The following is a 27,297-nucleotide window of genomic DNA, read 5'->3' as shown; positions in this document are numbered from 1 at the left end:
CATCCTGTGTCATCCCCTTCTCCTCCTGCCCTCAATTTTTCCCAGCATCAGGGTCTTTTCTAATGAGTCAGCTCTTTACATCAGGTGGCCAAAGTATTGGAGCTTCAGCTTTAGCATCAGTCCTTCCAATGAATATTCAGAACTGATTTTCTTTAGGATTGACTGCTTTGATCTCTTTGCAATCCAAAGGACTCTCAAGAGTCTTCTCCAACACCACAGTTCAAAAGCATCAACTCTTTGGTGCTCAGCCTTCCTTCTGGTCAGTTAGGGGTCCTGGATTGATTCTGTACACAGTGGGAAACTGTGAAATGCTGTGACCCACACCTTCCCCACCTCCATCCAATCCCTGCTGTCTTTCCCAGTTGTCCTGAAATATCCCTGATAGCTTCTCTGAGATCTCATCTCCAGGTTCATGCAGCACCAGGACAGGCAGTCTCAGGAGCCAGAAGACAAACCCATTAAAGCAGATTATCACCTCCCCTCCTGGCCTGAACTCTGGTTCCTTCCTAACAGCTTCCCTTCCTTTCCTTGATACAGAAGCAAAATAGATGCTGCGCAGACCTTCTCTGCCTTCACTAGACATTTTGCTCCACGTCCTTTATTCTAGAGTGCCCCTCTCTCATTCTAGGCTGGATCATTGTGATAACAGGGCTCCAATTTCCTGTGGGGAACCCACTCCATATGGTGCTGGTAGGGCTGACTCCCAGCCTCAGGCCTCAGCTCTGGCTCCTTGGAGAACCCCTGCCCTGCCCCCACTCACTGACAGGCTTGGAAATGAGCCTGTGCGCCCAGCCACACCCAATCAGAGAATTCCCAGGGCTTTGCTGCTGGCACTCTCAGAAAGCACTCTTTCCTGCTGAGGTGGCTAAGGAGGACGTGGTCTGGGGCTGTGGGCAATGAATCTCTCAGCTAGCAACAATCTAAAGAATTGATCCAAACAAATACACAGAGGCAGAGGTGAACACAGGAGGGATACAGAGCCCTGAACACAACATTTAAGTCCCTATGCCTGAAGCAAGCTGTAACACCTACACTGCCCAGACACATGAGTAATCTTTTTCCCCTTGAGCCAGTTTGAGCTAGGTTTCTATTATCATAACTGAAGGAGTCCTTGACTATACATTTGTTTGTGTATTTAGTTATTTGCTGAACTATTCATGGAGTGCCTGTACGTAGGCAGTGAAGGCAGAGAGAGGACTAAGTTATGTCTGTCTCAAGGAGCCTGAGTTCCAATAGGGAGATGCATAGAAATCACTGAAGTTCAGTACACGGTACTGTTTTAAGATACACTGAGGACCAGCTGGTGGTACCTTAGAGACATGATAACCCGCTAAAGTGAACCCTGAACACTGACCTGAAGCTCCCCAGGTGGTCAGGGCCAGCACAGGAGGTCATGTTTGGATTTTGTTTGTAGGTGATGAGAAAGGGTTTTGAGTAGAGAAGTAACATTGTTGCCATAGGTGGGCCAACCTTTGATTAGCTGATCCATATGTAATGGTAACCTTGCTGAGGATGTTTGAATTTTAAAGGATGACATTTTAAAAGGGCAATGGTTTACTCAAAATAAGAGCTAATGGTGGGATTTCGCACATCAGAGTTTTTTTTCTAGATTGTGTCCTCCTAGAGATGCTCAAAATACCCTGCTCCGCCTGTGTGTGTGGACCTACTGCTGGTTCTGGATGTAAAATTGAGTCAGGCAAGGGTCCGCAAATTTCTTCTGTGATGGTCCAGATAGTGAACATTTTAGGCTTTGCAGGCCTTCCCATATCTGTCACAATGGCTCAGCTCTGCCTTTACCACAGGAAAGCAGCCAGGGACAGTGTGAGGGAATGAGCTCAGAATGAGCTGAGCTGTATTCCAATAGAACTTTATTTATGGACACTCGGAATTGAATTGAGTATAATTTTCAGGAATCACATGATTTTTTTGGTCAACCATTCTTAGCTTCTAGATGATACAAAAACAAGCAGCAGAAGACTTGGCCCAGGGGCTGGTCAGTATAGACTGGTTTACAGAAACACTAACTCCATTCTCAAACACAGCAGCAGCAAAAATGGAAAACAATTGGGAACGGGTACATTAATTATGGTGCATCTGTATAATGGAATAGCATACAGCCTTTCAAAAGAACCTCTACTAACATGGAAATAAGTCCATGTGGGTCACTGAATAAAGTATATTATATATTGGGAGTTATGTGACCTAATTTCTGTATTAATGCATGGTCCCATGGTCCCAGATCTAGTCATCTACCTCTCTCTCCATCTCCTATATTTCAGTGCAGGCCCTTCCTTCTCTGGCACTGAACCCCCGGGGGCTTGCTCCTAGACCCTCTCCTTAATTCTTTCTACTATTTTTTTTTCCTAGATGATTTCATCCACTCCCATGGCTTTAAATATCATTTATATGCTGACAACTCCCAAATTTACCTCTCCAAGTCCACACCTCTTATCTGAGCTCCAAAATTAAGCCCAACTGTCTCCTAAACATGTCTGTTCCAATGACTCACAGGCACCTCTCTTTTAACATGTCCCTCTTCAATCTCTTGATTCCTGCCCCAAACCTGTTCCTCCCCAGCCCTTCCCACTTCGTAAAGGCATCATCCTCCACCGCCTCTGATCAAGTCAGAACCCTGATTTCTCTTATCCTTACAGTTCATCACCAAGAACTGCCATCCCAAACACCCAAATATATCTCAGGGATCTGCAGACTACAGCCTCAGCCCCAAATTCAGCTCACCAGCAGCTTTTGTTCAGTTTACCAGTTAAGACAGGGTTTACCTTTTTACATGGTTAGAAAATTAAGAATTCTTCATAACACATGAAAATCATATGAAATTCAAATTTCAATGTCTGTAAATCAAGTTTCATCAGCACACAGCCACCCTCCATTCATTTACACGTTATCTCTGACTGCTTTCCCATCACAGCAGTAGAACTGAGTAGTTGTAATAATCACAAAGCCTAAACAATTTACTTTCTGATCCTTTAGAGAAAAAGCTTATCAACCCAATGTATTTTTACTCTCTCTATTCCCCTCTACCTTGGCTTCTCTCTCTGGTCTGCCAAGCTGCCATCATCTCTTGCCTGCATGGCTACAAAATGTACCTCTCCACTTTCTCTCTTGTCCCCCAACCCAGCTCTATACTCTCATCTAGACTTCTGCACAGCAACCAGAAAAACAGCTATAAAAACAAAAGGGCACCACATCATCACTTTCAATATCTAATCAGCCTACAGGATCTTGCCTGGTTCAGCCCTGCCCACCTCCCCATTCACCCCTCATCAGAGCTCTTACAACGAGACCCTGTTCCCTTCCTCACAGGGTCTCTGCAAGCACAGTTCCTTCTTCCTGGATGACATCCTGAGGTTCACCTTGCAGAAAAGCTGGGTTGGGGGTTTGCCATTCTATCGATGTCCCTGCTATGCATTGCTGTTTACCATGTGTCACACTGAGACCTCCCTGAGCAGGAACCATGTCTGCTTTATTTATTAGATCCTTTATACTATTGGATCCTTAATTCTAGCTAAGGTTTGGCACATAATGAGTGTTCAAAGCACTGCTCAATGAATGAATGAATGCCTGTGTGTTTAGATAGAGAGAGAGATGGATGGATGAATGTTTGTATAGAAAAAGGGTCTGAAAAAAAAAAGAAAAAGGGTCTGGAAGCATGATAGTGAACCCAACCCTGGAGCATGGGGATGAAGATAAGCATCTACTTCCACCTTCTAGTTACTTTGATACACTTCTGCTGCTTTGACAACAAGCATCTAATGCTTTTATTCATTAACAAATGAAAAAGGAAAATAGCAACATCGAAGATTTATGTTTATGTGGGCTTTAGACCAGGCTCTATCACTCACTTGCTCCACCCCATTGCCTCTCAGGGTCTTCATCTCCCTAACCCTCAGAGGAAGGTCCTGGCCCCCTTCCTGTGCTATGGCCACCACCACATGCTGGGCTGGTGTGGCACAAGAAGCCTCATGGACAGAGTGAGCCCTGGCATTTTAGAAGATGTCTCTGGAGTTGGAGACACAGCTTCAAATCCAGACTCGGCCACTTCCTAGACATGTGACCCTGGGAAAACATCCTCTCTGAGCCTCAGCTGGCTCATATGTGAAACAGGAATCTAAACTCTGCCTTCATAAGATGATTATGGGATTCCACTGAGAAAAATTATCTAAAAAAACCTGACCTAATATTAATAGTATAGGTGTTCCACAACTGGGTGTGAGCCTGCAGAAAGAGTTTAGGGGATCTCCAGATTTGCCTAGGAACCCTGATGGCCTTCCTTTTTCCTGATAATGAGTTAGTTTGGGCCTTTTGTGTTCAAGGCTGTCCGCTGGGCACTGCTCCCCAGCCCCGTGATCCTACCCAAGAGAAGAAATCAATTCTTCCTCTCAAAGTGATTTCTGTGTGAGTCAAAACAGCAGTGTGTCATCAGCGCCAGCCCAGCAGAGTGGGGCCAAGGTTTTCTTGGCATCTGCGATCTGCTTCCCTTATGGATTTAGGAAGAACAAGGAAGAGGAAAAACAGGACAGAGCAGAGTACCCAGCTTCCCCAAGCCAGACCATCCCCATCGAGGCCCCCTCTCCACACTGAAGTCAAGGCCTGAGACCCGGAAGAGGCAAAACCAGAGAGAAGGAAGACGGCTCAGTGGGTTCAAGAATATAGTGACTTTTGTCACAACAGCTGGCCTCCTTCTCACACCCTCTTCTGGCTAAGAAGCCACCACAAAATGAGTCTGCGTCTTCCAGGGTTCAACAGCCACTTGACAAGGCAGCGTGACACCAACTCAGAACTGGAAGTGTGTGCAGAGGCCACACACACACACACACACACACACACACACACACACACCCCATCAGAAACACGGAACCTTGAGAAAAGGTGACGGCTGCACTTAGCTCAGAAGAGGTCTGGCCAGAAGGCAGGAGTTGAAGGAGGAGAGTGGAGAGAGGATGGGAAGGCCTGAGACAACATAAGACCAAGTTGGAGGGCGGATCCCAGGTCCTGTCCTGGCAGGCCCGTGCCACACACATCTGTATTCACTCAACCTCTGCTGAGTCCTGCTGAGTGCCCACCCAGATGTGTCTGGAAATTTCATCCCTCCCAGAAACCTTTCTAGACTTCACTCATGGAAGGGCCCACTTACTCCAGATGTGTTTTACCAAACACTCCCTGCCCTGACAGTCTTCAGGTTTCTACCCTGAAAGAGGTTTGCCCTGGCAGAACAATGCTGCAGACCCCTCTCCACCTAAGCACCAGCCCCTCTGGATCTCCAGGGGTTCCTCCTCCGGAGTATAGCAGGCTCCACCTAGCCTCAGAGCTGGAAGGCCTCTTGGAGCACCTGTTCAGTGCCCACTTCCATGCCCACCATACAGAGGGGAGTCTGAGCCTAGGGAACAAGGTGCAGACTGCCGGGGGGCCCATGCTCAGTCATCAGTCACATCAGAGGTGACTAAGAGCCAGCTTACAGGTGCCCCTGGGCCTCAATTCCTCACCTGTGAAACATCATCATCGGGCTCTCTTGCCTGCCTCATCATACAGCTTAGGCTCAGGTTCAGCAGGCAAGCCTAGGTTCAGACTCTGACTCTAAAGGCTGGCTAGACACATGATCAAGTATAAATGACTTCACCTCTTTGAGATTTGATTCTATCTCATTAAAAGGGGAAAACAATGACTACCCCACAGAGCTGCTGTAGGGATAAAATAAGAGGACATACAGAAAGGATTTAAAGCACCCAAACAGTGGTTAAGGATCATGACTACTTTTGTTATTATTGCCACGGGCATGGGGAGAAGGCCTCCTGAATCCTCTGCACTGAGCCTCCCTTGTCAGGCTATATGTACAGATCCCTAGGAACATTACTCTTTCTCTGACCCCCTCTGCACCTGGGACTCCACTAGCACCCCAGCTCCAAAGCAGCAAATCACAATTCGGCTCCATCTCTGTGTCTGGCTCATCCCTGTTGATCCTCTCCCCCTTCCTCCTCCAGGACACAGCCCCCATGCTGCTACACACCCCTTTGTACAAGGCCTCCACACATTTCAGTATCTCTCCCATGGGAGGTCTAGTTCCTGGGGAGCCTACATTGACTTTAGGTTACCTGGAAGTCCTGCCTCCCAGAAGTAGTATCTCTCCCTGCTCCAAGGCTCCCCCCAAAAATGTTTCTCAATCCCCACTCCCAGCAATTCCCTCCAACATTACCTCCCTAAGTCTTGGGAAGACCAAAGGCCCAAAGGCATTAGGGGTGTGGAGGAAGCATCCATTCTTGGGAGAATGAGGGAGAATGGGGGCAGCTGGCTGGAAGCACTGGTCAGAACTGAGAGGGACTCCTGGAAGGCACGAGTGTGCTGAGGACCAGGCCTCTGGAACAGTAAGAACTCTTAACAGTGGTTCCAGCTGGGCTGCAAGGACACTAGTCTGGGACACCCAGGTCAGGTCTGCCATCTCCCCAGTTCCCCAGATGAATCCTCTCTGCCTTGCACACCTTGCTAGGGACCCTTAGCACATCTTACCAGGTTCCAACTAAGTCTGCCTCCAGAGTGGCAGAAAGAGCCAGCTCCTGGAGGAGACAGCAACCCAGCCTCAGCATTTGCCAGCTGCATGTTTTTGGGCATGTGATTTCCCTTTTCCAGGCCTCAGTTTACCCATATGTACAATGGAGCTAATGATTCCCTACCTCACAGGACAGCTATGATGATGAAATGAGACGATTTCTATTAAGCATCCAGCACAGCCCCACCTCCCAAAACCTGAAAACCCACTGCTCCTATCTAGAACCTCATCCCGCAGGGGTGGCAGAACTGGGGGTGGCAGGCGAAAGTTACATCAAGCACATGTGGCCCTCTCTCAGATGTGTGATCCATTCTGGCCAACGAGACCAAAGGAAATTTCTCCAAGATCACCAGTTCCCACCCTCTGGCCCTCCTTTAGGCCCTGACTTTGCCTTCCCTCTTTTGCTGGTGGACCTCCCTGTCATTCCTGCCCTAGGGGTGTGGGAAATGGACAGCAGTGGAAGTGGCCACCCACTCAGAGGATAAGCTCATGGGCAGTGACATCATCCTGCCTGCCCTTCTTCCTCCTCCCCTGACCCCATGACTCACAGCCACCGCTCAGGCCCTGTGTGGTGGTCATCTCAGAGGTCGCTTGGACTTGGGTCATTTTTCCTCACATAGCACAAATCCAACCAAGAAGTGGCAAACAACAGGCCAGACACTTGTTCTACAATACTTTCTGAGTGCTGTGGCATCCCAACTTCCGGCTCTGTGATCATACTCAGTCTCTGATCCTGAACAGTACTGCTCAGCTCAGCATCAAACCCAAATCCTACACCAAAGAATGAAGACTGATGACTCCAGAGCATTAAAGTTTAAGGATAGAGGCATTCCCACAGGACCGTTCAAAACTCAACTTCAGCAGAGTAAGGACACAGCCTCCACAGAAGGGACAACACTTCTACCGCTGTCCTTTCCACAGACATTCCAGCTCCTGACCCAGCTGTCAGGTACCTGAGCATCTCAGTCAGCTAGGCAACCTGCTTCCATCAGGTGCCTGGGCAGAGGTGCAGAGGGCCAAGGACAGGAAGGAAAATCGGTCTTCAATTCCCAAAACCCCTTCTCATCCTCAGTCCTGTTTTAATGTAGGCTTCCCATCTCTTGGGCTTTCCTGATAGCTCAGTCGGTACAAAATCTGCCTGTAGTGCAGGAGACCCAGGTTCAATCTCTGGGTCAGGAAGATTCCCTGGAGAAGGAAATGGCAAACCATTCTAGTATCCTTGCCTGGAAAATCCCATGGACAGAGGAGCCTGGTGGGCTGCGGTCCATGGGGTTGCAAAGTTGGGCACAACTGAGCGACTAACACTCCCATCTCTTAACAAGCTGGATGGTCCGATTTCTTGCAACACAGGAGTCTGGAATACATTGGAAAGCTCACTGAAAGCAGGCAGGAGAAACCACCAGTGATGTCATTGAAGAGAGAAAAGAACTCCAAGATCAGTCACGGGAGCAATATAAGCATCTCTGAAGCCACTTAATGCAACTCTCACTCCCCTGTGAGTCCCCTTAGTGCAAAAATGGATGTTCACAGCGCTGACCTGAGGTCATGAAGGAAAATGTCGCTGACATCAAGAGGTCAGACTGTGACGTGCATAATACAGGGCAGAAAGATTTCCATGATCAATGATTAACATAAGTATTCACTTTTAATATCAGGAACTCTAGATATCAGAAAAATACACTCACCCAAATTATTCCCATTTCCAAAAAAGCTGGAAATATAAGCCACCACTCATACCCACAGCCTCAGAGCTCTGCCACTCAGATCAGACTAACCAACTGGACATGTTTAGAGTTCAATTTCAAGTTTAGACTTCAGTTTCCCTCAGTCTCCAAAAGCACCCACCTGTGTGCAGACCCCCAAATTACAGGAAGGCTGCACAGCTTCAGATTTCCTAGGAACTTCTGGGAGGCAAGAGGGAGTCAGAGAAGAGGCTGAACTAAATAAAGAACTCTCTTAAAAACAGAACAGCTTCATTACTTTCTAATATAGAAGCAAATTGCTAAAGACAGGCATGTAAGAAAAAGACCTAGGGCCTTCATTTAATGATGAAATCAGACTCATTTATAATTATCTACATCCAATTTGAACCTAAGTAGTTTTTCTCAATTAAGTCAAACAAACCCTCTCAACTCTCCAATGGGTCTTGCTTTCCTATTTGCTTAATGTTTTCCTCAATGATAGATCCCATATCTGAGTCATCCATCACGCATTTCTCATTAGGCTAGGTTTGGCTTAGAAATAAATCCCCTTTCTGGCAGTTCACTGCCTTAGGCCCCCGAACCTGCCAATTCGCTAGCTAAGCAGCAACCGAGGACTTGGACCTCCACCCTGGGTCCCCACCTTCCCTCCACCACATCTTCCACCTCCTCTCCATCCCACCCCACCCATCATCTCCCTGAGATTTCCCAAGCCCCCAAATGCCCCATCCCTGCTCCCTGTGTTCTGCCCCCTACCCACACACCTATTCATCCCTTCACCCAGGCCAGCCATCCCTGTCTGTCCTCTGAATCTGTCTCCCTCATGTCCACTGCTACCCATGGAAGTCTCCAGTCGCCCACTCCATTTCTCTGGGCCAAGAAGAATGCCCCCCCCCACCCCCCACCCCGCCTCCCCTATCCAACCCTTGGCCCTCCTCTCCCTGGCAGCTCCCCCTCCTCAGAGCTGGCGGTCAGGTCACGTTGTTTTCCTCTGCAGGGCCCGGGGAGACTCCGCTTCACTCCTTGCTCCAGATAGCGGCTTTCCAGATAGTGAAGCTTTCCAGAATCATCAACACAATGACAGATCTGCCTCGGTTCCCCTGCACACCCAGGGCCTCCGCGGTCACCCTGGGCGGCCACCCGCCCAGCCTCCTGCTCGAGCGGATTCCCGGGTGAAGGCAGGTCCCACAGTGCTCAGGCCCCGCCGGCCAGGGGAAGGGGAGGCAGGGCTGGGGGCGGGATTGGATTCTGGCAGCCCCAGCCGCCTCCGGGCCCCAGATCCGGGGTCCAACGTGCTCCCGGCGCCGCGGCCAGCCCCGGCAGGGGGAGAGGGCTGGGGCGGGGGCGCCCTGCGAGGGAGGGGGCTCACCGCCCGCCCCAGCAGTCCTGCAGCAGGCCCGCTGCCCGACGGCCCGGGGCCGGGCTCGGCCGCAGACAAAGGCCGCCCCGACCAGCGCCGGGCCCGCCACGCAAGCACTCACCGCGCCGCGCCGACTCCCGGGACTCGGGGACGCGGCGGAGCGCTGCCGAGTTGCAGCCGCCGCCGCCGCGAGGCCGGGCCCGAATGGGGGCCGGGGGCGGCCTCGGGAGTCCGAGGGGCGGGGCGGGCTGGAGGAAGCCGCGGGCCCGGAAAGGCGGCCCGGGTGCGCCCCAGAGGCCGGATTGGCCCCGCGGCCGCAGTTTAGGGCCGAGGCCGGAGCCCGCCCGCTGGGCAGGGCACCGGCCGGGACCCGCCCCTGCCCTGGGTCCAGACCCACGCGGGCGCGCTGGTAAAGGGGTGCTGGTCTGATCCCCGCCCATCCCCCACCGTGACCCACCCTCCCAAGATCCGCAGTTTATTTTCTGCTAGGGGGAATAGCTGGATGGTCATCGACCACCCTGGATCCGGCTCCAGGCCGCTGGCTGCAGAGCCAGAGCTCGAATCTGGCTGTCTGACTCCCCAGTCCAGTGTTCTCCTCTGGCACCAGACTGGTACCGCGGCCTGGAAAGGGTTAATTCGACTGTGAGGCATTAAGAGCGGCAGGGAGCTCTCTATAAATACAGTGTGTCGTGGGCGCCTGAGCCAACCGCAGGGTAATTTCCACTGAGCTGGTTTTCCTTTTTTCCTTCCACCCACGGCCACCAGGCTGGCCCTGCCCCCAGCCCCATGCCAGGCTAGTGGCCACCCCAGGCTCCCAAAGGTGGGACAGCTCTGACCGCCCCCTACCCTGATCTGGGGCTCTGTCTTTCTAGGACTCAACTCCAGCCTGGGAGGAGATGGGGCTGGGTCAGGCTTGGATCTCCAGCCTGCAGGGTGATAGGGGGTCAGGCCTTTGCCTTGGCATATCCCACCCCTGCACCTGTTCTCTGACCTGTTCTCCATCAGTTACAGACAGTAATAGCTAAGGTGCAGCAGACTTCTGTGCAGAGAGGAGGCTAGGAGTTTTCCATGTTGGGCCTGTTTAGATCCTCAAAGCACCTGGACCAGGAAGATAATATTATCCCTGTTTTACAGGTGGGAAAATTGAGAGATAAAAGGACTCCTATGCTGTCAGACTTTATTTTTTTGGGCTCCAAAATCACTGCAGATGGTGATTGCAGCCATGAAATTAAAAGACGCTTACTCCCCGGAAGGAAAGTTATGACCAACCTAGATAGCATGTTAAAAAGCAGAGACATTACTTTGCCAACAAAGGTCCATCTAGTCAAGGCTATGGTTTTTCCAGTGGTCATGTATGGATGTGAGAGTTGGACGGTGAAGAAAGCTGAGCACTGAAAAATTGATGCTTTTGAACTGTGGTGTTGGAGAAGACTCTTGAGAGTCCCTTGGACACAAGGAGATCCAACCAGTCCATCCTAAAGGAGATCAGTCCTCAATATTCATTGGAATGACTGATGTTGAAGCTGAAACTCCAATACTTTGGCCACCTCATGGGAAGAGTTGACTCAGTGGAAAAGACCCTGATGCTGGGAGGGATTGGGGGCAGGAGGAGAAGGGGACGACAGAGGCTGAGATGGCTGGATGGAATCACCGACTCGATGGATATGAGTTTGAGTAAACTCCGGGAGTTGGTGATGGACAGGGAAGCCTGGCGTGCTGCGATTCATGGGGTCGCAAAGAGGCGGACACGACTGAGCGACTGAACTGAACTGATGTTGTATTGCAGCTAGGTCCACCACCAAGTGGCAGCAGCAAGATGGGAGAGGGTTTAGGAAATGTGTTTGAATATATGTGCATCTCTGTCAGCCACTGTTTTAAGCACTTTACCACTTTATTTCATTTCATCTTCACAACTCAGTGCTATGCTTAGTCGCTCAGTCATGTCCGACTCTTTGTGACCCCAGGGACTGTAGCCTGCCAGACTCCTCTGTCCATGGGATTCTCCAGGCAAGAGTAATGGAGTGGGTTGTCATGCCCTCCTCCAGGGGATCTTCCCAACCCAGGAATCAAACCCAGATCTCCAGCATTGCAGTAGATCTTTACCATCTGAGCCACCAGGAAAGCCCACAACTCAGTGAGGTAAATGCTATCATTAATATTATCCTCATGTTCACAAATATGGAAGTTAAGGCACAAGGAGAGAGGTAACTTAAGGATATCCAACCATAAGTGGAGGAACTAAGATTTTTCCCCCTTGAATTTAAGTGCTGAATTCAAACTTAATTGTAGTGTATGTGTGTGTGTGTGTGTGTGTGTGTGTGTGTATGTGTGAGTGATGCATGGGTGTGTGTATTTGTGAACATCTGTAACTCTGCACCTAAGTGCACATGTGATCTGAAAGTAAGTTTCATAGTGGCTGTGTCTGTGTTGGTGTCTGTATGACTGCTTCTAGAGATCGGGCAGAGATTGGGGGATCAAGGACCAGGCCATCTGGTCCAGAGTGCTTGAAGGTCATCAGCCTCCCCTCCCTGCTCCTCCCTACCCTGTCAGGTCCTGTCTAGCCTGGGCCTGACTTCATGATTCTCAAGATGAGTAGCCCTTACTAGGCCCCAAAATCTAGGGGAGAAGCATCCCATGGAGAGGTGCCCCTGAGCTGCGAGATCCAGGAGCCCTGCAGCAGAACTTAGAACTGGTCTGGAGGAATTCGCTGTCTGTCCCTCCACCAGCAGTCAGCCCTGTGCTTTATGCCCCAAGGTGGTAACACAGGTCCTGTCCCAGAGGACTTATAGTCTGGCAGGGAAGGCACAACTTAGCTGTGATGGGCAGTGAAGGAATAGCACAGAGCAGTTTACACTTGGTAGGGGTTGGTGAGGAGACTTTAATTGTTGCTTGAGAGAACAGCTCAGGAGGGACGGAAACAAGTACTGGCTGACATTCCTGAAGCACTGCCTTAAGAGGGTGTTGATTTCCCCCAGAAAGGGCAAACACTGTCAGCAGGGGTTAGGCGGAGTGTCTGTAGGACAGGCTCAGTTGTAACTTGGACACTTGCTCCTGGACATAAACACCTGGACCATCCCAGCACAGAGGAATCTCCTCAGGTCATGGAATGTTTGTTCTGTGCCTAGTTAAAAATAATCCTTTCTCAGACTCCTTTGCAGCTAGAGGTGGTCACATGATCTAAGATGGCCAATGAGGTGAAAGTGAAACTCACTTGGAGCTTCAGGGAAAGCCCTTTGTTAAAGGGCTGGGACTATGGAAGACAGTATGGTGGTTCCTCAAAAAACTAAAGATATACTTACCATAGAATCCAACATTTTAAATCTCGGTATATATTCACAAAGAATTGAAATTAGGGTCTCAGAGATATTTGCATCCCCATGATCATAGCAGCATTATTCACAATAGCCAAAGGGTGGAAGCAATGCAAGTGTCCTTTGATGGATAAATGGATAAATAAAATGTGGTAATGTGTATTTAGTGAAAGTTGCTCTTTCACTAAATTAAAGTGAAAATCATGAAGAGTTGTGTTCAATTCTTTGGGACCCCATAGATTGTAGCCTGCCAGGCTGCTCTGTCCATGGAATTCTCAAGACCAGAATACTGGAGTGGGTAGCCGTTCCCTTCATCCAGGGGATCATTCCAACCCAGGGATCGAACCAAGGTCTCCTGCATTGCAGGTAGATTCTTTACCAGCTGAGCTACCAGGGAAGCCTGGTAATGTGTATAATGGAATATTATTCAGCCTTTAAAAAGGAAGGAAATTCTGACATATGATACAACATGGATGAACCTTGAGGATATTGTGCTAAGTGAAAAAGGCCAGTCACAGACAAATATTGTATAAGTCTGCTTATATGAGGTACTAATGTGGTCCAATTCATAGAAACAAAGCAGAATGGTGGTTACCAGAGACTGGGAAAGGGAGAATGGGGAGTTATTGTTTAATGGGTACAGAGTTTCAGTTTTTCAAGACAAAAAAAGACTGGAGATTTTAAAAAATATTTATTTATTTGACTGTATCAGATCTTAGTTGCAGGATGCAGGATCTTTAGTTATAGCATTTGAACTCTTAGTTGCTGCATATGGGATCTAGTTCCCTGACCAGGGATCAAACTCTGACCCCCTGCATTGGGAGTGGAGAGTCTTAGCCACAGGACCACCAGGGAAGTTCCGAGACTGGAGATTGACTACATAACAATGTGAATGTACTGACTACTGAACTATACACTTAAAAGAGACTAAGATAATTTTTATGTATATTTTTCCACAATTAAAAAAAATAGAAAAAACAGTTTTAGCTGGCACGAACCTTGCCTTTTGCCTTTATTATTCTTCTTTCTCTCCTGTGCCTGAAATGCAGACATAAAACCAAACAGTAAAGCAACCGTCTTGCAACTATGCAGACAGAAGCTAAGTAAGGGAGGCACAGGAGAAAGGCAGAAGGAACCTGGCTCCTGAAGGCAATGCGGAGCAGCCACCCTGACCCCAGATTGCCCCAGTGCTTGGCCTGGCGCTCGAGCTGCCACTGCTTACTCAGCGCTGATGAAGGAAGAACGGCCAGTCGGTCCAGTTCAGTCACGTCCGACTCTCTGCGAAGCCGTGGACTGCAGCACGCCAGGCTTCCCTGTCCATCACCACCTCCAGGAGTTTACACAAGCTCATGTTCATCGACTCAGTGATGCCATCCAACCATCCCATCCTCTGTCGTCCCCTTCTCCTCCCACCTTCAATCTTTCCCAGTAACAGGGTCTTTTCCAAAGAGTCAGTTCTTTGCATCAGGTGGCCAAAGTATTGGAGTTTCAGCTTCAGTATTAGTCCTTCCAATGAATTTTCAGGACTGATTTCCTTTAGGATTGACTGGTTGGATCTTCTTGCAGTCCAAGGGATTCTCAGGAGTCTTATCCAACACCTCAGTTCAAAAGCATCAATTCTTCGGTGCTCAGCTTTCTTTATAGTCCAACTCTTAACATCCATACATGACTACTGGAAATTCCATAGCTTTGACTAGATGGACCTTTGTTGGCAAAGTAATGTCTGTTTTTTAATATGCTATCTAGGTTGATCATAACTTTTCTTCCAAGGAGTAAGCATCTTTTCATTTCATGGCTGCATTCACCATCTGCAGTCATTTTGAAGTCGAAAAAAAAGTTGTCTGTCACTGTTTCCATTGTTTCCCCATCTATTTGCCATGAAGTGATGTGACTGAATGCTATGATCTTAGTTTCCTGAATGTTGAGCTTTAAGCCAACTTTTTCACTCTCCTATTTCACTTTCATCAAGAGGCTCTTTAGTTCTTCTTTGCTTTCTGCCATAAAGGTGGTATCATCTGCAAATCTGAGGTTATTGATATTTCTCTTGGCAATCTTGATTCCAGCTTGTGCTTCATCCAGCCTGGCATTTCTCATGATGTGTTCTGCATATAAGTTAAATAAGCAGGGTGACAATATACAGCCTTGACATACTCATTTCCTGATTTGGAACCAGTCTGTTTTTCCATGTCCAATTCTAGCTGTTGCTTCTTGACCTGCATACAGATTTCTCAGGAGGCAGGTCAGGTGGTTTGGTATTCCCATCTCTTGAAGAATTTTCCACAGTTTGTTGTGATCCACACAGTCAAAGGCTTTGGCATAGTCAAGAAAGCAGAAGTAGATATTTTTTGGGGACTCTCTTGCTTTTTCAATGGTCCAACAGATGTTGGCAATTTGATCTCTGGTTCCTCTGCCTTTTCTAAATCCAGCTTGAACATCTGCAAGTTCATGGTTCACATACTGTTGAAGCCTGGCTTGAAGAATTTTGAGCATTACTTTACTAACGTATGAGATGACTGCAATTGGGCAGTGGTTTGAACATTCTTTGGCATTGTCTTTCTTAGGGATTGGAATGAAAACTGACCTTTCCCAGTCCTGTGGCCATTGCTGAGTTTTCTAAATTTGTTGGCATATTGAGTGCAGCACTTTCACAGCATCATCTCTTAGGATTTGAAATAGCTCAACTGGAATTCCATCACCTCCACTACCTTTGTTCATAGTGATGCTTCCTAAGGCCCACTTGACTTCGCATTCCAGGATGTCTGGCTCTAGGTGAGTGATAACCATCGTGGATATCTGAGTCATGAAGATCTTTTTAGTATAGTTCTTCTGTGTATGCTTGCCACCTCTTCTTAATATCTTCTGCTTCTGTTAGGTCCATACCATTTCTGTCCTTTATTGAGCCCATCTTTGCATGAAATGTTCCCTTGGTATCTCTAATTTTCTTGAGGAGATCTCTAGTCTTTCTCATTCTATTGTTGTCCTCTATTTCTTTGACTGATCACTGAGGAAGGCTTTCTTATCTCTCCTTGCTATTCTTTGGAACTCTGCACTCAAATGGGCATATCTTTCCTTTTCTCCTTTGCCTTTCGTTTCTCTTCTTTTCTCAGCTGTCTGTAAGGCCTCCTCAGACAACCATTTTGCCTTTTTGCATTTCTTTTTCTTGAGGATGCTCTTCATCACTGCTTCCTGTACAATGTCAGAATGTCCGTCCATAGTTCTTCAGGCACTCTGTCTATCAGATCTAATCCCTTGAATCTATTTGTCACTTCCACTGTATAATCGTAAGGGATTTGATTTAGGTCATGCCTGAATGGTCCAGTGGTTTTCCCTACTTTCTTCAATTTAAGTCTGAATTTTGCAATCAGGAGTTCATGATCTGAGCCACAGTCAGCTCCTGGTCTTGTTTTTGCTGACTGTATAGAGCTTCTCCATCTTTGGCTGCAAAGAATATAATCAGTCTGATTTTGGTATTGACCATCTGGTAATGTCCATGTGTAGAGTCTTCTCTTGTGTTGTTGGAAGAGGGTGTTTTCTGTGACCAGTGCATTGTCTTGGCAAAGCACTTTTAGCCTTTGACTTGCTTCATTTTGTACTCCAAGACCAAATTTGCCTGTTACTCCAGGTATCTCTTAACTTCCTACTTTTGCATTCCAGTCTCCTATAATGAAAGGGACATCTTTTTTGGGCATTAGTTCTAAAAGGTTTTGTAGGTCTTCATAGAACCATTCAACTTCAGCTTCTTCAGCATTACTGGTCAGGGCATAGACTTGCATTACTGTGATATTGAATGGCTTGCCTTGGAGATGAACAGAGATCATTCTGTCATTTTTGAGATTGCATCCAAGTACTACATTTTGGACTCTTTTGTTTACTATGATGGCTACTCCATTTCTTCTAAGGGATTCTTGCCCATAGTAGCAGATATAATGGTCATCTGAGTCAAATTCATCCATTCCAGTCCATTTTAGTTCATTGATTCCTAAAATGTCAATGTTCATGTTCACTCTTGCCATCTCCTGTTTGACCCCTTCCAATTTGCCTTGATTCATGGACCTAACATCCCAGGTTCCTATGCAGTATTGCTCTTTAAAGTATCAGACTTTACATCTATCACCAGTCACATCCACAGCTGGGTGTTATTTTTGCTTTGGCTCTGTCTCTTCATTCTTCATAGAGTTATTTCTCCACTGATCTCCCATAGCATACTGGGCACCTACCAACCTGGGGAGTTCATCTTTCAGTGTCCTATCTTTTTGCCTTTTCGTGCTGTTCATGGGGCTCTCAAGGCAAGAATACTGAAGTGGTTTGCCATTCCCTTCTCCAGGGGACCATGTTTTGTCAGAACTCTCCACCATGACCTGTCCATCTTGGGTGGTCCTACACAGTATGGCTCATAGTTTCATTGAGTTGATCAGTTTGGTTGGTTTTCTGTGATTGTAGTTTGCATTCTGTCTGCTGTCTGATGGGTAAGGATAAGAGGCTTATGGAAGCTTCCTGATGGGAGGGACTGACTGAGGGGGAAACTGGGTCTTATTCTGATGGGTGGGGCCATGCTCAGTAACAAAGGAATGGTGACCTTCCATAATCTTCTCCTCCCCAGGATACCTGTAAAGAACATCAGACCACCATTCTGACAAAGGGAGGGGGTGTTCTGACCTTCATATTAGTTTCCCCAGGACAGAAATTCTGAGTTCATGGTGAAATTCAGAGACAACTTCCTTTTGCTCCTTTGACATACAAAAGGACAGATGTCTTCCTTATCTGTTTGAACACTCTTAAGTCCAGCAACTGGATTCCTTAACCTGGCTTTGAAGTGGAGGTTTAAGGCCCCATTCAGCAATTTTTCCCTGAGGATCCCTGTGACACCAGTGTCTTCTCATTGGCCTCCCTCCACTCAGGCTAGTTGTTGCACATCACCCCCTGAGTCGTCTGCGTTTTCAGGCCTCAAGTGCTTGATATCTTGGCAAAGGCCACATCCCACAACCTGTCCCGCCCACTCATTTAGTGCTCCCAGGGCTGCCATCTGGAGCAGGCCAGCCAGCCCAGACTAAGTCAACTCCATTTCCTTGAATGAGTAGATCCAGTTTGGGGTTGAACATGGTGCATAGTGACCACTGCAGGTTCCTGCTAGAAAGTTTCTTATTCCTGGCACTTGGGTATTAGAGTGGACTTCAGGTGTCTGGGCTTCCCTGGTGACTTAGACGGTAAAGAATCTGCTGGCAATGCAGGAGACCTGGGTTAGATCCCTGGGTTGGGAAGATCCCCTGGAGAAGGGAATGACAACCCACTCCAGTATTCTTGCCTGGAGAATGCCATGGACAGAGGGGCCTGGCGGGCTATAATCCATGGGGTCGCAAAGAGTCAGACATAACTGAGCTACTAACACTTTCACTTTTCGGGTGTCTAGATTCAAATACTTCCAGCTGGAAGCTTCTCCTCGCTGGAGGATCATCCAGGAACACTTCTCCCCCAACACACACACACACACACACACAAACATACCCTAACCAGGCTTGTATAACCATCTGCCTTCACCCAACCTACCATCCCTTCTTCATTATCTGTCCTAGGTAGAGCCATTCAGCCCCCTCTTCCTTCTCCATAGCCCAGGCTTACAGTGCTCCCAGTCCTAGGAATCTATCTCAGATTCTGTGTTCTACTGCTGGAGGGTCAGGGTCATCCTCCCAACAGGAGGTTTGGGCCAGAATTAAAGAACAAAACAAGAACATTAAAAACTGCACCATAATGCCAGGGGAAATCTGTCATCACATTGGGAGTTGTTTTGTTCTAATAACTTCAGATCACTTCGCACTTGCATGACCCTGAAAGCGAGCACCTCCTTCAAGTTGCGTCATAGGTGCCTCATATACAGCGCCCTCACCCTGGCCCCGCTGTTAGGTTTGACCTGTGACATTCAGAGAAGAGAGCACAGAAGAGGAAGATAAAGAGTTCCAGCTGGAAGAATAAGGCACAGAGAATGAAAGGTCCAGCATCCGAAGTCAGCAATGGAGATTCTTGTAAGGAAGACAGTGGATAAACCTCTTGAAATCCAAAAGTCCTTATGTTAATCCAGGTGTTAAACCTTAGGTATTAACATTGCTGTTTGGTTTTAGTTGGGCTTGAGACAGTGTGCCTGGGCATCATCAGGACATCTTATCATAGTCCCAGTCCTGGCGGGGACACAAGGAAAAGCGTCACTGCCCCAGTGATGAGAATGATTCATTCAATCCTCCTTGATGAGTCCTTCCTTTTAAAAAACTTTTTTTATTTATTTAATTTTTGGTTGTGGGGGGTCTTTGTTGCTTTCTCTAGTTGCCGTGCACAGGGTTTCTCATTGTGGTGTCTCTCCAGTTGCAGAGCATAGACTCTAGGTGCATGGGCTTCAGTAGTTGTGGCCTGTGGGTCTCGTTGCTCTGTGGCATATGGAATCTTCCCAGATCAGGAATGGAACCTGTGTCCCCTGCATTGGCAAGCAGATTCCCATCCATTGTCCCACCAGGGACGTCCCCTTTATTTATTTTGACTGCACTGGGTCTTAGTTGTGGGAACATGGGATCTTGGATGTGGCATGTGAGGTTCCTTGTTTTGGTGTGTGGGATCTAGCTCCCTGACGGTGGATGGAACCAGGACCCGCTGCACTGGGAACACAGACTCTTACTCACTGGACCACCAGGAAAGTCACCCTGGTGGGTCAGTCCTCTTACTGGGCTCCTCCCTCCCCACTCATACCACTGACTGGAAACCAGACTTTCCTCCTACCTCACCCAAGATTCCCACATCAAATGTGGGGTACTACTCCTTACTGGCTTAACTGCTTTTTCCACATTTGTGGCTGGCAGTGGCTAATGCATTCAATCTTGCATTTGTTTTCTTAAAACAGGACTTTCAGCACAATAACGTATTTGGCATCTCTTCTCCTTTCCTCATTTCCCAAAATGAGATCATCACAAACACAACTTCTAAAGAAATCTCTACAACCAGACTTTCCGAGGAAACCCGACACCTCCACAGACAAATGGTGATCGGCCTCAGGTTTTCAATTAGCAGCTTTAGCAGCAGCAAGGACTGTCCATTCAGGGAGAGGGGTGATACCTCTGAGGAATGACACCAGCCAAAAAGTTCCTCCCCTCACCCTAGAAGTTTCTCCACCAGCCCTTCATCATTCTGATGGGGTCAGCATCGCTGTCAAAATGTGTTCCTCTCCATCACTCCACACCCTCCACCCTAAGTACTCCCTCCCCTCAGGGAAAGGAAGTCTATCAGAAATGGTTCTCTCAAACTGGACAAATCGGTTACTTCCTCCCGCAAGTCCCCCTCAGGATGCAGGTGCCAACTTCAGCCCTGATCGGATCTGATGTGCGTTGCCCACAGTGTTCTCTGCTTGTCTCAAGCTTTATCTCCATAAGCATTTGAGAGCTCCCTCGGGGCAGGAACCCAGGCTTATTCGCCTCCAGGTTCCTCACCCCTGCTCCCCCTGTACCCGCCCTACATCTTGTAGCTGAAAGAATCATTGAACTCTGGAGCAGATGCCTTAACCCTGGCTGGCAGGACTCGGGTGTAGACAGTATAATAGGCTGGAAGCCAGGACACCAAGGCTCACCTCACAGCCCTGCCAGGGACTGGCCATGTGGTGGCAGGGGTAGGGGAAGAGTGCGTCATCTGTTCAGGGTCTCTGTCTCTTTTTCCTCCAAAAGAATCCACTCAGGCTCTCCTGCAGCCAGCCACTTCTGAGAGCATCAGGAGAATTTCTCCCTTAGCCCTGTAGCAGGCAGGACTAATGAAGCTATTGCCACAGACAAATGGTCTGCAAAGCCAAGAAGGGACTAATGATGGTGGTTGTTAAGTCATGTCAGAATCTTGCAACCCCATGGACTGTAGCCTGCTGGGTTGCTTTGTCCATGGGATTCTCCAGGCAAGAATACTGGAGTGGGTTGCCATTTCCTTCTCCAGGGGAATTTTCCCGACCCAGGAATCAAATCCGGGTCTCCTGCATTGCAGGCAGATTCTTTACCAACTGAGCTACGAGGGAAACCCTAAGAAGGAACTAAGTTTGCCTCCAAATTCCCCGCTTCCCCCACCACCCCAAGTTTTTCCCTCCATGGGTGACATAGCATTTGCTACCCTGCGCCCCCTTCTGGTGATAAGTGGAAAGATCCCACGCCCCCACCCCCACCCCCATCCCAGGTCCACAAGGATACTCCTCAATACTTGGAGCTGGAGGAGGAAGTGGGAGGAGAGAAGATGGGAAAGCAGTGTGGACTGGGGCTGTGGAGGTCAGGGAAGGGTCCAGAGTAATCCTTTTAAAGACAGGCAAGTTAAGTCATTCCTCTGCTCAGAATTCTGCAGGGTAAAAGCTGAGTCTGACCCAGGATTTCTGTGTCTTTGACTAGGCTTTCTCTAGTTGCAGGGGCGGGGGCTATTCTTTGTTGTGGTGCATGGGCTTCTCATTGTGGTGGCTTCGCTTGTTGTGGAGCCTAAGTTGTAGGTGCATCACCTCAACAGTTGTAGCACACTTGGGCTCAGTTGTTCACCTGCAGCATGTGGAATCTTCCTGGGCCAGGGATCGAACCCATGTTCCCTGTGTTGGCAGGCAGATTCCTAATCACTGGGCCACCAGGAAGTCCAGCATGGTTTTTAAATAGGGATGAAAGATGACAGTTTGGAACAGCAAAAATCACATATACTCTCCACCCGCCCCCCACCCCTTATCTATTTAGGGGTTTGCAGGCAAGATTACAGCAGGGCAGATGGCTGCTATGCGGAGGCAGGAATCCAGACCTCTAGGTTCAGAGTCTGTGCTGCACCTGCTGGCCCATCTCATTTCAGCTGCTCCCCTGACATGACTGAAGCCACCTGACCTCAGCTCCTTCTTAAGGTCTGGCTTCTGTATGATTGTAATTCAACCCAAGTGTGACAGGACAGGTTCCTGGGAAGTAGACTCTAATATGGAGATTAGCACCCAGGAAGTTCATTAGGGATGCTCTGTGCTCAACACCAGAAGAAGAAAAGTGGGCAGAGAGAGATGTTGGGCTACAATACAGTCTCAAGAATGGCCTCAGCCAACGCCATAAGGCACTCTGAAGCTGGGATGACCTCTTTAGCATTGTCTTGTGTTAGGGCCAGGGCTGGTCTTTTGTACCCAAGCACTGTTCAACCATTGGATGTGGGTCTCCTGGGAAGGGGGAATGGCCTGATCCAGGTTACTTTCTTTGGCAGAAGCAATTCCCAAAGAAGACTTACAACTGAGAGCTATCTTCCTGCAGAAATGCTATGAGTGTTGGGAACAAGTTCTTCAGTCATGAATGAGGATTCCTGCAGCACAGCATAGCATCCATGTAGTAGTAGTGATACATGTTTAATTAGCCCTTGTTCTAGGCCTGACTCAGGGTCTCCCTCAAACTCAATGGGGTCTTGGAAGCTTCAGAAACTTACCTAAGGCACCTAGGTACAGGTATTGGACTCCTGCATGGGAATAAGAGGCCTTGAGTTCTAAGTCAGCTACTGACTCTCTTTGTGACATCAGGCAAGTCCTTGACCTCTCTTAGCCTCAGTTTCCCCATATGTCTATGAGGGTTGAGCTGAGGTCCTTGGTCAATAGTTTGTGGCCATATGATGCCTAAAACCATGGATGGCAAGGAGTGAAGGCTGCCTGTGCCTCATTCTTGTACCTCAAAGCCCACACCACCACCCCAGCCCTCTCACTTTTTGAACTGTCAGACTCATGTCTTTATGGGCAGGGACTACAGGTTGAATAACCAAATATAAGTCAAAATTAGATCTAAAAGGCAGTGAGCTTTTCCCAACTCCCCCAAACCTTCCCAGAATGGATTTTAGCTCTTCCCAATATTCATGGTTTCTGCCCTTACAAAGGGACACCACTGAGTATTTGATATGCGAGATACTTGGAGGTCATTCAAATTACCACCCTGTTTTCTGACATCACAAGTCACACAGAGACATCTATCTTCTAGGGAGTTATGATCTCACATTAGTTATTAGCAGCTCCTGGGGGCTCTCAGTGGGGCTTTTGGAAAAAAACAGAAAAAGATAAAAGGTAATTTGGAAGTCTGCTTTTGCTTTGGGAATAATAAATCCTTAAATTATCCCCCTGACACCAGTTTTACATTTCTCAGGATAGTCCTCTGTTCATCTAGCTTGGTTATTCATTTTGGAATTGTTTTTGTAGATGGTTTATGCTTTTCTTCTAAGAGGAAACTGCCTTCGTTTCTCAGCTCTCCATTTTGACTTCTCATGACCAGAGTGAGATCAGGGAGAATGTGGCACCCCCACCCACATTTCTATTTTTTTTTTTTTAACAGCTCAGCTTTTTATTGAATGTGTTACTAAAGAGGTTTAGTCAAAAAGACCAAAGCCCATGTCATCATCAGACTCTTCAGATTCTTCTTTCTTTGCTTCTACTTTCTTCTCCTCAGCTGGGGCAGCAGCAGTGGCTGGGGCAGGACCTCCTGCTGGTGCAGCACCAGCTGCTGGGGCAGGTCCACCAGCCCCCACGTTGCAGATGAGGCTCCCGATGTTGACATTGGCCAAAGCCTTTGCAAACAAACCTGGCCAGAAAGGCTCAACATTTACACCGGCTGCTTTAATGAGGGCATTGATCTTATCCTCCGTGACCGTCACTTCATCGTCGTGCAGAATGAGGGCAGAGTAGATGCAAGCGAGCTCCCGAGACGGAGGCCATGGTGCAGGCGAGTGCTAGGTGGGGGCTGCCGGGCGCGGTGCTAGTCACCGGATGAAGTGAGGGCCTCACCCCAAAACGGCCTTAGCTTCCTCGGAAGAACCGAGCACCTTAGCGGCAGCCTACATTTCTAAACTAAAGTGGAATGTAAAGAAGGAGACAAGCCAAACAATAGCCAGGCATGATCCTTAAGTCATAGCACAAGAGAAGGGGAAGGCCCTCAAATACCACCTAGTCCATTTGCTCCCGTGTTACAGATGGGAAAGCTAGGGAGAGGGAAGATGAGACCCCAGCTTCTAAACAAGTAGGAGAGCCTTCAAAATAAGAGGAGGAAGACTTTCAGAACATAGCCTTGCATTTGAAATGACAGAGCAGATATACAAACAATTTTTAAAGTAACCAATACATAATAGAAATAGAAAATAAGATGAAGAGCCATTGGCAGACCAAAAATATTGGGAAATTTCTAGATAATGGAAAGCAGAAGGAGGTTTCAGATTTCCATCTTGATGCTGAATTAAGTAAACTGAGGATTTCCTCCCCCAAATTCAGCCCTGAAGACACTGTATAATGAAAGAGGAGTGATGTATCCCAGAATCGAACTTGGAGGAACAGAAGTCAGACAGGTCCCAATCTGTGTGGATATGCAAATTAGAGGTGGAGAAAAGTCAGATATCATGGATGGATGAGAATGTAGGGGAAGACTTTCTAGTTGTGGATTTTCTCTCCTCCACAATAATCTGCCTTTCCACTTCTGTGGGCAGAAAACACCAATATAACACCAGCTGCAAATGGCAAGGTAACCTCAAAGGCAGTTTTGGAGCCAGCTAGGGTGAGAAATGGGCTTCCCTGGCAGCTCAGTGGTAAAAAATCCACCTGACAACGCAGGAGATGGAGGTTCCATCTCTGGGTCAGGAAGATCCCCTGGAGAAGGGAATGGCAACCCACTCCAGTATTCTTGCCTAGAAAATCCCATGGACAGAAGAGCCTGGCAGGCTACAGTCAATGGGGTTCCAAAGAGTTGGACACAACTTAGTGACTAAACAACAACGAGGGGTGAGAAATAGATTCAACAAACAAAGGCTGGCAGGCAGCCACTGAGCAGTCTCTCCTTCTTCCCCCACACCTTGATTGGGAAAAATGACTGTACAGAGAGGCAGCTCTTAGGAAAGAGGAGTGACTAGGGCAGAGTTCGAACATGTTCTTTGAAAGGCAGTGTTATGAAACAGGAAACAGATGCTCAGAGGCTCTGCACCCTGAGGCGCTCGCCTCATATCTTCAGCAGGAGGAGTCAAAGCAGGAATCTGGTCTTTAATCTCACTCCTCCTTCCAAATACACATTATTGGCTGAGAGAGCTGACACTTCCAAGGAAACATAAGCTCTGAGCCAAAAACAACCAACAAACGAATGACTACCAGAGAAGTGAAATGAACAGACTGGGTAAAAGAAGAATTTACATTAAGAACAATACATATATCCTTTCAAGGCATAAGAGAAGCATTGTAAATATAAAGCAAGATTTAAAAAACTAGGAATATTGGGAATGACAAATGTAATCATTGAAAGAAATAACTGGGGTGAGCAGCAGAATATATTTGGCCAAAGAACAGATGAGAGTGTTGAAAGGTTAGGCAGAGTACAAAAGTCAACATAAAATGTATCACAAAGGATATAGAGAAATTGAGAGGTACGGATGACAAAAGTGGAGTGGATGACATGCATTCAACTGAAGTCTCAGAAAAGGAAACAAGATAAAGTATTTCAAGACACAATGTCAAATTATTTTCCATAATTAAAAATATGGGGCCTTTGATTGAAAAGCACCTTTGCAGCATAGCCAATCTTCTTTCACAGAACATTTGCTACAGGAGACCTAGGCTAGATACCTGGATCAGGAAGATCCCCTGGAGAAGGGAATGGCTATCCACTCCAGTATTCTTGCCTGGAGAATTCCAGCGACAGAGGAGCCTTGAGGGCTACAGTCCATGGTGTCACAAAGAGTCAGACATGACTGAGCGGCTAACGTTTTCACTTTTCTATAAGTGACACAGGAGGCTGAGGGAAGTGTGTGTAGCAGGAAGGGTGTAGAATAAGAAAGTGAAATTTCCGCACAGATTCATAGTGCTTAGGAGACAAAGTCCTGCTAGAGGAAGGTGGTGGTTGTGTCAAACACACAGCTAGTCTTGATATTTGCCAAAATTTGAAGCTGTATTGATTTAGAGGCCAATCAAATCTCTTGAAGGCATAAACAAATTCCCCACAGTGTCTTATGACTATGGAAATAAAGACGTGACTAGCTCTCAATCAAACCAGAGGAGACTGAGTCAAAAAGAACTAGAACCCAGCCTCAATCTAGTTTATTTCCTAATCACATTGTTGTGATTGGCACCATATCTTATCTACGTAATATAGAAAGGGTAAAACCTATCTAGGGAAAATTCTTCAGCCTTAGTTCATATATGTAAGATCTCTGCATGCATGCTAAGTTGCTACCATCCTGTCCAACTCTTTGTGACCGTATGGACTGTATCCCACCAGGCTCCTCTGTCCATGGGATTCTTCAGGCAAGAAAACTGGAGTGGATTGCCATGTCCTCCTCCAGGGGATCTTCCCCATCCAGGAATCGAACCTGCATCTTTTAGGTCTCCTGCATTGGCAGGTGGGTTCTTTACCACTAGCGCCACCTGGCAGATCTCTAGTGTACAGTAAAGAATTATAAGGCATGTGAAAAGGCAGGAAAATGTGATCATATGTGCTCAGGAGAAAAAAAGATAATAGAAGAAGACCCACAGTTGACCCATATTTTCAAGGTTACACAGGATTTTTATTATTTTTTTCTTTGAGAACAACACCCTTTATTCAACACTAGTGAAGCAATACATACAGCGCTAAGGGTCTCCTGATTCACTCCATCACTGAAGTACCCCCATGCATCCCCCTCGTGATGGTGCTGTCTGAACCCTAGTCCACAGTAGCTGCATGTTGCCCTCTTTGTTTCTTTGTCCGAGTTTATGTACACCATGGCTGGCCTTGGACCCCTTCATTCCTGTCACAAGATACCACTTGCTTCCTGACTTCACTCACAGGCTGCTCTGCTATCAGATCAGTGGTAAAGTTTTCATTCACTCCTTTCTGACAACCTACAAATGGAAGTTGCCTATAGTTGTTATGATCATAAAACTGTCCAGGGTGCGTGACCTCCTCACCAGCTAGTGAGGACTGCACAGGGAAGCACCTGGTGCCCCTGGGCGGGCTCCCTGCCACCAGGCTGCCCAGGTCTAGCAGCCAGAGGAAGGTCATTGCTGCCACCACCTTGCCAGACATTGGGATACAGAGTCCCAGCCACTGGACCACCAGGGAAGTTGCTGCCCATTTTTTGCTTGGGTTTTTTTTGTTTGTTATTGAAATGTATGAGCTGCTTGTATGTTTTGGAAATTAAGCACTTATTGGTTTCATCATTAGCAAATATTTTCTCCCGTTCTGTAGGTCATCTTTTTCATTTTGTCTTTGGTTTCCTTTGTTGTACAAAAGCTTGTAAGTTTGATTAGGTCCCATTTGTTTATTTTTGCATGTATTTCAATTGCCTCAGACAAGGCATTTTTAAAAAACTATTTCAAATATGTTGAAGGGGAAGATGGAAAATATGACAAAATTGTTAAAAAGAATA

The 27,297-nt window shown here is 47.6% G+C and overlaps 2 protein-coding genes across 2 annotated transcripts in view; both read right to left on the bottom strand.

Annotated features, from left to right (window-relative positions):
* Positions 1 to 10,074, bottom strand: part of CD276 (CD276 molecule) — a 32,922-nt gene extending 22,848 nt beyond the window's left edge. Inside the window, exon 1 of the mRNA XM_043471027.1 lies at positions 9,744 to 10,074. The gene's annotated coding sequence lies outside the window, so the exon portion shown is untranslated. The remainder of the gene's footprint in view (positions 1 to 9,743) is intronic.
* Positions 10,075 to 23,234: 13,160 nt separating this feature from the next.
* On the bottom strand, positions 23,235 to 26,930 carry LOC122444168 (60S acidic ribosomal protein P1-like). The gene is made up of 2 exons (XM_043472964.1): positions 26,775 to 26,930; positions 23,235 to 23,646 (listed from the first exon to the last, which is right to left on the bottom strand). The coding sequence occupies exons 1-2, from the start codon at positions 26,928 to 26,930 to the stop codon at positions 23,287 to 23,289; spliced, it is 516 nt and encodes a 171-aa protein (XP_043328899.1). The 3' UTR covers positions 23,235 to 23,286.
* Positions 26,931 to 27,297: the final 367 nt, after the last annotated feature.

The sequence above is a fragment of the Cervus canadensis genome, chromosome 6 (assembly GCF_019320065.1).
Source record: "Cervus canadensis isolate Bull #8, Minnesota chromosome 6, ASM1932006v1, whole genome shotgun sequence".
NCBI lineage: Eukaryota > Metazoa > Chordata > Mammalia > Artiodactyla > Cervidae > Cervus > Cervus canadensis.
The sequence above is the reverse complement of the archived record's forward strand: the minus strand, read 5'-3'. Positions and strand labels throughout refer to the sequence as shown.

Excerpts from the sequence above, each read along its gene's own strand:
- LOC122444168 (XM_043472964.1), bottom strand. The coding sequence starts at position 26,930 with ATGACCTTCCTCTGGCTGCTAGACCTGGGCAGCCTGGTGGCAGGGAGC. Across the intron at positions 23,647-26,774 it reads ACTATAGGCAACTTCCATTT|CACTCGCCTGCACCATGGCC; the intron begins GTAGGTTGTCAG and ends GCCCCCACCTAG.